The sequence below is a fragment of the Gekko japonicus genome, unplaced genomic scaffold, assembly GCF_001447785.1.
Source record: "Gekko japonicus isolate JY-2015 unplaced genomic scaffold, Gekko_japonicus_V1.1 scaffold176, whole genome shotgun sequence".
Classification (NCBI taxonomy): domain Eukaryota; kingdom Metazoa; phylum Chordata; class Lepidosauria; order Squamata; family Gekkonidae; genus Gekko; species Gekko japonicus.
The window spans coordinates 985216-995085 of NW_015160840.1; the positions used below are offsets into that span (position 1 = coordinate 985216).

A 9870-nucleotide genomic window follows, 5' to 3' on the forward strand; every position below is an offset into this window, starting at 1 on the left:
TTGTGCAACCCCCCCCCCCCCCCGGTTGTCCGTGACAAACCAGCTACTGTACTTTCATAGGGTAGTACAGTCCTTGCCACTGGCAGTCTTTCAGTGATGGAGAGCCTGTAGGCTGACACGAAGTGCAGCCTGTTGTGAACTGCAAAGTGGTCGTCTGCCAAAAACTCAGCAGACAGAACTAATTGGGGGGGGGAGGGATTTTTGTGCCCTCATCTCACTCTTCCTTTTTTCCCCCCCACAAGACGGATATTGTTGAAGTAACTTGTTTATGTAAGATTTGTCTGCCTCTATTTTCTCATTGAATGAATCGTTTTTTAACTTCACGTCTTGCACTGCAGGTCACTGAACACTTCCACATGGCAGCTGGCACAGGACCAAGCCCAAGACATGCAGCTCATCACAGTCGATGAGAAATTGGTAAGGGCTCTCTGCTGTGCATGCCACCTTGAGAGCAGTTTCTGCACAACAGGTATTCAGTGTGCTTTGTGTTCCAGTCTCTTATAGGGAAGCAATGTTAGTATAACCGCCAAGTCAAAGACCGTCTTTTACTTAAGATGGGCACTTTTAAGTCCTAAAATCCTCATAAAAATATGTGTTTGGACATGGAAGTGTTTAAAACATGAAATTATATGTCTTGACATGAGCTAAATTGTTAGACAGCAGAAGAAAGCATTTATTTTCTTACAGCAAATGTGCTGTTTTGAAATCCAGACAGTTTCCTCTTCATTGGAATTATAACTGATTTGCCAACACTTCCTAAGATTAATGGTTGGGTTGTCTCATCTTTAAAAGTAATACAGTACAAAGGAGCCATGCAAATTAATTGTAAACTGTGTTCATGCACACTGTTTTTAAATATGCATGAAGGATTACAATTAGAAACGATTGTGTAGCATTCTTTTCCTAATCACTCCCAGATCACAAGTTTGGCAGCCTTTAAGTTTTAGCATATTGCAACGTGTGGTCCGTTACTAGTACTGTGATGCAACCTGATATTTATGCTTACATTATACAATAGCCTAACTTTTGTAACGCATCCAAGACTCGTTGTGGAAATGGCATTGCTAAAGCGATGGTCTCCCCGGCAATTGTATTGCATTTGATTTTGGAGAGGAAGATAGTCAAACATCTAGGACACACAATTCATAACAAACTCAACTTTGGCTGTTGTAGTTTTTGAATATAAAAGAGGATAGATGGAAAATTATTTGGAAACATTTGCAAAGGTAGTAACTGTTCTGCCATACCCCTTTCCCTGTGCGCAGATCTCTGTGTGAGTACTGCCACCTCAAGGAGATGGGTTGGGTTCAGTGATGCCTTCACAATTAATATCAGTCAGGAAAGTGGATCTCTTACAATGCAATACTAAGCATACTTATACTCTTCTAAGCCCATTGACTTCAACTGACTTAGTAGAGGGTAATTCCATTTAGGATTGCACTATTAGGCTGGCTTCTTCAAGGATGCAATCCATAAACCTGAAGAACAGCTCTTGCTACAAGCTCTGTTAAAATATCGGCTGTTGTTCTGGAGCCCCTCTCTCTCTCTCTCTCTCTCTCTCTCTCTCTCTCTCTCTCTCTCTCTCGAGCAATTCTTGAAAGGGCTCCCTCAGCCCCACCTGCCTCACAGGGTGTCTGTTGTGGTCTCTCTGTGTGTGTGTGTGTGTTTGTAATGGGCAAATATTTTACATGCAAGACAACTTTTGCAGGTTTGTTTATTTTGCCAACACAGATGTTCTGGACTTTCTTTCCAGACTTTTGAAAAGAAACATTTCTCTACATTTTTGGAATGCCTTCTTTTAAAGTCTTTATTGTCATTCTTTACACAATAGACACTAGCCTATATAAAAAAAAGTTCATTTAGAGTCTTTGCCATGTCTTTTTGAATTGTATGCTTTTCTGTTCCACCCTGTTTGAAGTCCTGTTGATAATTGAGTTACGCTACAAACCGTTGGGCTGGCCTCTGCTAATTTTTAGAATGACAGCTCCTGATCTGAGTCGTCATATGCCAGGTGGGATCCAGCCGCTTTTCCCACTGATGGAAAGGAGAGGAGGAAGCCTCCTTTGACTAGCATCAAGGTTATGCTGGGGGTCACGGGACCTGCATGGGCATAAGCCACGTGGGAAGGGGGGCAGTAAAAAGGAAGGGAATTGGGTGAGGTAGAATGACAAAGCTGTTTGTCAATCTATTGTATAGCTACAAAAAGGCAGAGTTCAATATGTCTGTCTGGCAATAATAACTTTAGTAACTGATAAATGCAATCCACTTTTAATTAGGGCAGTTACCGCTTTTTCAGTAGTTGGCCTTACTCCTGTAGCTTGTCCAAGTTTCCTAATATTGTGGTAGCATTTTAAAAAAATCCTGCCTTTCTTTATATGGCAGGACTCTGTGTACTCATTCATAATCTGAGACAACTTCTATCACTTTTTGAATTTCACACCATGATTATTAGGAATGTTACTGATCTGGCTCCCATTCTCTCTCCTTTCCCTTGCATATATTAGATTTTTAGCTTGGTGGAACAATTGTTTCTTCTTCTTTTTTTTAAGTACTTGCCCACACTTCATAAATGTTTGTTAATAAAAAGCTATTCGGGTCGTTCTTGTTTTCTGACCTTTATGAAAGGATTGTGCACAGTCGTTTAACCGCAGAAGTAATTTTTAATTACAGCAAACTTTTAATGTGGGTGCTAAATTAGTATGCAGTGCCACCGATTGATTTATCAATTCTGCAGAAGCGTTTGCTCTTTGTTCTCCCTTCTTAAAAAGAACGACACCACAGTAAACTATTATTCTCCTCTGCAGAAAGCGTGCAAGCTGCATTTTGCTTTTTCCAAGAAATAGTTCTACAGCTGCAATGTGTAAGGAATCTCAGCTTTTTGCAGAACAGCCAGCATGTTGTGCAACTTTGAATTATCTGCTAGCTTGTCACTATGAGCTCTTTCCTCACTCTGCTATTTACCATAATAACTTTCAGGATTAATAAAATAAGTTCAAGTATTGTAGTTATTCCTGGAAATAGAATCCAAACATCTACGAAGGATATTCTGCCTATGGTGTCTACAGTTGGCTTAAGTGTGTTGTGAAGAAGTGCTAGATAGAGTGGAACGATCACTCTGTTCTCAAACCTTCAAGTGTGTTTCAGTCCCCAAAGACTGAAGTGTCTTAAGGCAGACATTTTTAGTAACCCATGCTTAGCCTAGGGTTGCTGGGACCAGCCTGGGAAACTGGTGGGATGGTTGGAGACATGCAGCATTGCAGGATAATTTCTTTTTTAAAAAAAAAAACACAGCCCAACGTCCTTACCGGGAGTTCTTACCAGAAGTAACAATGAGTACTCCAGAACAGTCTTCCCTCTAAGCTGAGTTAGTGTGAGCTAGCTCACTGTTTTTTAGCTTCCGGCTCACACATTTTTGTTTTAGCTCAGGAAGGATGGCTCCAGAGCAAACTAATTTATGCAGCAGCCAATTCACTCACTCACAACTTTAATGCTGATAGCTCACAATGTAGAATTTTTGCTCACAAGACTTCACAGCTTAGAGGGAGTATTGCTCCAGAAGTGATAAAAGGTAGCTCTAGGGCTCACCAAAAACTCTATGGTAAAACCATAGAGTTTCGGATGATTCCTAGAGCTACCCTTTGTTAAAGTAAGTAGATAAGGCTGCATTTAAAAAAGAAATTGTGGGCGGGGATCTCCCATCCCTACCAGCGGCTTGACAGCCCTGGCTTAGCCCAAGCCACTACTGCCTCAATGATGTTTTCCCATGTGAAATAAAGGGGGGAGGGGAATCAAACCTAAAACATGGGTCCTTCCAGAGTGGCCTAACAGCAGCCTCAGTTCAGCCATCAGTACGTAGAATTCCAAAAGTCTGGAGTTTATCCTGAGGAGCTGATAGCTGAGGCTCGCCATCCGATCTTGGCTGGTGTGATAAATTGCAGGGTGAGAGGTGGCCCCTCTAGGCTTTCTCTATGTTGGGAAATTGCCCTCTTGCTGACATGAGATGTCAGCAGTAGTCTCCCCTAGTGAGGCTTAAAATGATTTAATTTCTAATGTATGAAACCAAATTGGTTCCAGTACTAGTACAGAAATCATGTTTTTCCTTGTATAAAGCCGTGTGCTTCACATATGGTTCTCTTAATCTTCAGTAATCTCTGCAGTGTTTTCTGCACTGAGCCAGCATGATGGTTACTGTATGCCTTGTCAGTCCAGCTCATTTAAATTATGGGTTGGTGCTTTGTTGTGGGGCTGTGCTGTTGCCACTTGTTTTCCACCTCAGAATCAAAGAAACCGATGGAAGTAGCTGTCTTATTTGGGCAAGTGCTGCAATAAGCTCTGCTGTAAACCACAGCATTTAAATGTTGTAAAAGTATTATTAATTAAAATATTGGAGGATAGTATGGGCCCAGAGAAGAAAGATGACTCTTTCAAATGAATCCTCCCATATTAATGGCGATGTAATTCTTTGTCAGTTTGAGACAGATTTCCTTAGGTTTTCCAAGTCAGGCTGAGAGTCCACCTTTTCCTTCCACAGCCAGGCTTTTTGTGTTGGAAGAAACATGCACAAAAATGTTATGCTTCACTCAGGATGTGGGCATAGCAGGAACTTGCTTAATTTTCCCTCTCATATTTTGTAGTGGAACAGATCATGGTTAATTACAGCAATAACCCATGTGCGATAACCATTTTAATGAACACATCAGTAAGTGCCTTAGACTTTCTCGGTGTGGTTTTTAGAAGTGCGCATTAAAATGCAGACCCGTATGTCTCAAACTAAGGATTTGACTACCCTTGGAAGGGTACCCTTAGAGGTGATATAAGTTCAGTTTATCCCTAACCCTTCCTCAGTCCTTTACAGATACACACATGGTAGGATCAGAAGATAACATTATCTCATTTTCTCTTGGTCAGAGATTGTGTGCCCACCCACTTCTTGAACTCATAGTGGTGAGGGCCCACAGTGCAGTCTCTTATTTTTCACGGCCTCTTTGTTTCTGCAGGGGACCTCAAAGCATCTCTCTGATCCCTGTCTTCTCCTTTGATCCGCTTGACCTCAGGCCGGAGATGAGTGAATGCTGCCAGCTGAGCTGTTTGTCTTTAGTGTGTGTTGGTTACGCTTGGAGGCCCCAATAATTCTTTTGACTTGGGGAAGGTTCACTCTGGCATAGCGTTAGAACCTCTTGTAGACATCACTATCGACACTTCAGTTTCTGCTCTGGAACACAATGACATGCCATAGTGTATTGAAAACTGTAATCGATGTGTGAAGTTGACTATCGTGAGCATGCCTTGAACTCATAAAACTTGGTCATTAATTTTTGTAGATGAGTAAAATGGGAAGAGTAAATACTCCCTCTGGGAGTAACTAAGTTTTATCAAATATAAGTGGCGTGCAGTGCATTGCAGCTAGGTGGTGCCTATTGAAAGGCTGCTAGATCCTTAAGAATGGTAGCAAAGAGATATGGGACTTAAAAAAAAAAAGAAGAAGCAGCAGCAGCAGGTGGAAGCTTTAGTAGTAATAGCAAGTGCCTACTTCCCAGTATATTTCCTTCCCTTAAAGGTCTGTAGTTTGAAAAAACCATAGTTGAATCTAATACGTTGCATACCTTCATCGGCCTAGGTAATAAACCATTCTTTAGCAAAGAATGGTTTATCAAGTTTGATTATTATTCCATGGTTTAGCCTTTGGCATGATCCAACATTGGCGTCTCTTATGTTCTTAATATGTGGGTCCCAGACCGCTCAGGGCTTTAAAGGTTAACACCATAACCTTCAATTTGATCTGGTATTCAGCTGGAAGCCGATGCAGCTGAGGGAGCACTAGTTGTTATGTGTGCTCTTTGGGGTGCAGTTTCTGGGTCAGTTTCAAGGGCAACCCTGTGTAGGGTGAGTTACAGTAATCCAGTCTGGAGGTGACCATTGTGGGGATCACTGTGGCCAAGTCACGGGGGTAGAGATAGAGAACCAGTTCCCTGACCTGCCAAAGATGGTAAAACGCTGGTCTGGCAACATTTGTGACTTGGGTCCCCATTGAAAGCGAGGCATCCAGGATCACACCCAGACTCCTCACTGTTGCCGTTGGTGTCAGTGATACCCCACCAAGGGCTGGGAGCTGGATTCCCAACTCCCCACCCCCACGGCCCAGGCATAGGACCTCCGTCTTTGATGGATTCAGTTTCAGTTGACTCTAACCAATAGGCGACAGCCTCCAGAGCTCTGGTTAAGACATCTGGGGTGGCATCTGTCCATCAGCAGATACTGCTGGGTGTCATCAGCATACTGGTGACAACCCAGTCCAATCCCCCAGACCAGCTGGACAAGGGAGTGCATATAGATGTTAAATAACATAGGGGAGAGGATCTCCCCTTGTGGGATGCTGCATACCAAAAGGTAATGCGGTGAAACCGTCTCCCCAAGTGCCACCCTCTGTCCCCAGCCATGGAGAAAAGAGACAAGCCATTGCAAGGCAGTCCCTCGTATCACCACTACAAACTGAACAGAGATCTTGCCCAGAACTCACTGTGATCCAGAGCCCTGAAAGTGAACAATGCTCCTATTGATTATGTCAGAATATTTTCCCTAATATTGCCATCAACAAGAGGAATTATTAATTACACATGGGATTACATCACTGCATTCCATACTCAGACTTTCGAGATGTTCATTACGATCCCATCATTCCAACATAATGTGATTACAGTCATCCCCCACTGCTATACAAAGGGCAGCAATGCCTTATCAACAAATAGCTTGGCAGATCTGTAGCTAAAGTCATCCTGTGTGGTATATGTGTGGGCAATAGGGTAGAGTAGTAAGACTTCCTGCCTGATAAGCATAGGCTTATCTAATCTGGTTGCAACATTTTAATTTGGAGGCTATGGCAAATAGCACCGCTATAAACAATACCACACAAACCATACACCCCTGGCAGCTCGGGAAGACAGACTAGACTCTTTGTGCTCCAGATCCCTGCTGTTAGGTAGCATGTCTCAGCCTCCCCTTGAATGCTGCCTCCTGGCACTGAAATTCAGAGGTGTACTGCCTCTGAATGTGGAAGTTCCCTCTACTCACCCGGCTAGTAGGTATTGATTGACCTATTCTCCATGAATTAGTCTAATCCCATCTGTACTAGTGACCATCAGCACATCCACTGGCAGTGAGTTCCACAACTGAATTACTTGTAAAGAGAAGCAGTAATTCTTTTTGTCCATCTCAGATCTATTGCCCATCAACTTCATTGGTTGTCCTTATATAAAAACAACATTTCTGTATTCTGTTTTCAAAGAATTCACATAGAAAAACAAGAAACCTAGGGTGATTCTCAATACTTTACAACTGAGTAAAATCTGGTGGAACATTAGAAATACCAAAAATACTTTCGCTTCCATGACTTTTTTGATAATTGTGCTGATGGCTTAAGTTAAAGCTAGAGATGGCAGTGTTGTAACAGCTGCAGCCTTGCAGAAAAGCACCAAAAACGGCACCAGCAAATAAGAACATAAGAACATAAGAGACGCCAATGTTGGATCAGACCAAAGGCCAATCCAGTCCAACACTCTGTCACACAGTGGCCAAAAATACTAGGTGCCATCAGGAGGTCCACCAGTGGGGCCAGGACATTAGAAGCCCTCCCACTGTTGACCCCCCCCCTCCAAGCACCAAGAAGACAGCGCATCACTTGCCCCAGAGTCCCTATCTATACCTTGTGGCTAATAGCCACTGATGGACCTCTGCTCCATATGCTTATCTAATTCCCTTTTGAAGCCGTCCATGCTTGTAGCTGCCACCACTTCCTGTGGCAGTGAATTTCATGTGTTAATCACTCTTTGGGTGAAGAAGTACTTCCTTTTATCCGTTCTAACTCGACCGCTCAGCAATTTCATTGAGTGCCCACGAGTTCTTGTATTGTGAGAAATGGAGAAAAGTACCTCTTTCTCTACCTGCTCTATCCCATGCATAATCTTATGAACCTCAATCATGTCACCCCTCAGTCGTTGTTTCTCCAAGCTAAAGAGCCCTAAGCGCTTTAACCTTTCCTCATAGGGAAAGTGTTCCAACCCTTTGATCATGCTAGTTGCCCTTTTCTGCACTTTTTCCAAAGCTATAATATCCTTTTTAAGGTGTGGTGACCAGAACTGCACACAGTATTCCAAATGAAGTCTCACCATTGATTTATTTAGGGGCATTATGATATTGGCTGATCTGTTTTCAATACCCTTCCTAATAATCCCCAGCATAGCATTGGCCTTTTTTATTGCAGTCACACACCGTCTCGACATTTTCAGTGAGTTATCTACTAAAACTCCAAGATCTCTCTCTTGATCAGTCTCTGCCAGTTCAGACCCCATCAATGTGTATTTATATTTAGGAGTTTTGGCTCCATTGTGCAGCACCTTGCACTTGGCCACATTGAACCCCATTTGCCCATTATTACCTGATGCAGTGGTGTTCCTGAGAACAACTGGGGGACTGCTGCTCAACCCCGGGGGATTTATGTTGTAGGGTCCCACAGGGTTCCAACTTATCCCCCAAGCTACACGAAACCATTGGGAGAAGTCATCCAGGGATTTGGAATGAGCTGCCTCCAATATGCAGATGACACCGAGCTCTGTTTCTCCTTAACAGCTAAGCCATCTGGGCCTGTGGAAGTCATGAATAGATGCCTGGAGAAAGTAATGGAATGGATGAGAGACAGTAAACTGAAGCTCAATCCAGACAAGAGTCAGGTGCTATTGGTCAATAAAGAATTTGTTTTGGGACTGCGGAGTCAGCCCGTCCTGAAGGGGGTTGCGCTCCCCTTGAAGGAGTGGGTTCATAGTTTAGGGGTGTTACTAGATCCTGGCCTACAGCTGGAGGCTCATGTCTCCTCTATGGCATGTAGTTCCTTTTAATAACTCTGACTGATCCTTCCTTGAACAACATGATCTAGTTAGTTGTCTGTAATTTTATAGTTTATCTGGTGACATGGAATCACTGAGGTAAGACTCTTCTTACCAATAAACACCACTATGCAGATCATAATTATTTTGATTTGTATTGAGTTTGTAAAGTCAAAGGTATTTTAAAATACAACCACATTACACTGTATTAAATTTGTAATGAACATTTTTAATAATCTGATTATTGGAATGAACGATTTATTTATACTGTGGATTTGTTTGTGGATGCCTATTGCAGTGTTAAATCATAAAGTTTTAAAGGAAAACGAAAAGCGTGATCTGGCCACAGTAATCCAGGCTCTAATCACATCCAAGTTAGATTACTGTAATGTGCTCTACATGGCTTTGAAAACTTCCCAGAAACTTCAGTTGGTCCAAAAAGCAGTGTCCAGAGTACTGTTGGCGTTGGCTACAAGGATCTAATCATCCTGTGCTGAAAGTTCTACACTGATTATCCATCTGTTTCCAGGCAGAATTCAAAGTGCTGATTTTCTTTACCTCTAAGGCCCTGAACAGCGTGGATCCAGGGTTCCTGAAGGGCCATCTCCTCCCATACTATCCAGCCTACCAGTTAAGATTTCCCTCTCAAGCCCTGCTCTCTGTGCCCCTATGTTCAGAGGCAGAGGGTGACTAGAGATGGCATTTGCTGTGGTGGCTCCTCACTTTTGCAGTGCCCTCCCCCTCAAGGCTTGCCTACGTTTACTTTCTTTTCAGTGCCAGGCTGAAGCACATCTTTTTACCCAGGCTTTAATTACCAGCTTTTTAATGGTCTACGTCTGTTTTATGGATAGTTTTTATGCTGCTTATGTCCAACAACTTGCTTTTTACTGGCTTGCTTATATATATATATATATATATAATACACTGCTGAAATGACAGGCCAAAAAAAACAAAAACACATTGTGAAAATATGGATATATATATTGTAAACAAT

At 42.6% G+C, this 9870-nt stretch overlaps 1 protein-coding gene across 1 annotated transcript in view; it reads left to right on the plus strand.

Annotated features, from left to right (window-relative positions):
* Positions 1 to 9870, plus strand: part of NDUFS4 (NADH:ubiquinone oxidoreductase subunit S4) — a 54983-nt gene that overhangs the window by 17319 nt on the left and 27794 nt on the right. Inside the window, exon 2 of the mRNA XM_015419071.1 lies at positions 339 to 417. Coding sequence (XP_015274557.1) covers positions 339 to 417 — 79 coding nt within the window. The remainder of the gene's footprint in view (positions 1 to 338; positions 418 to 9870) is intronic.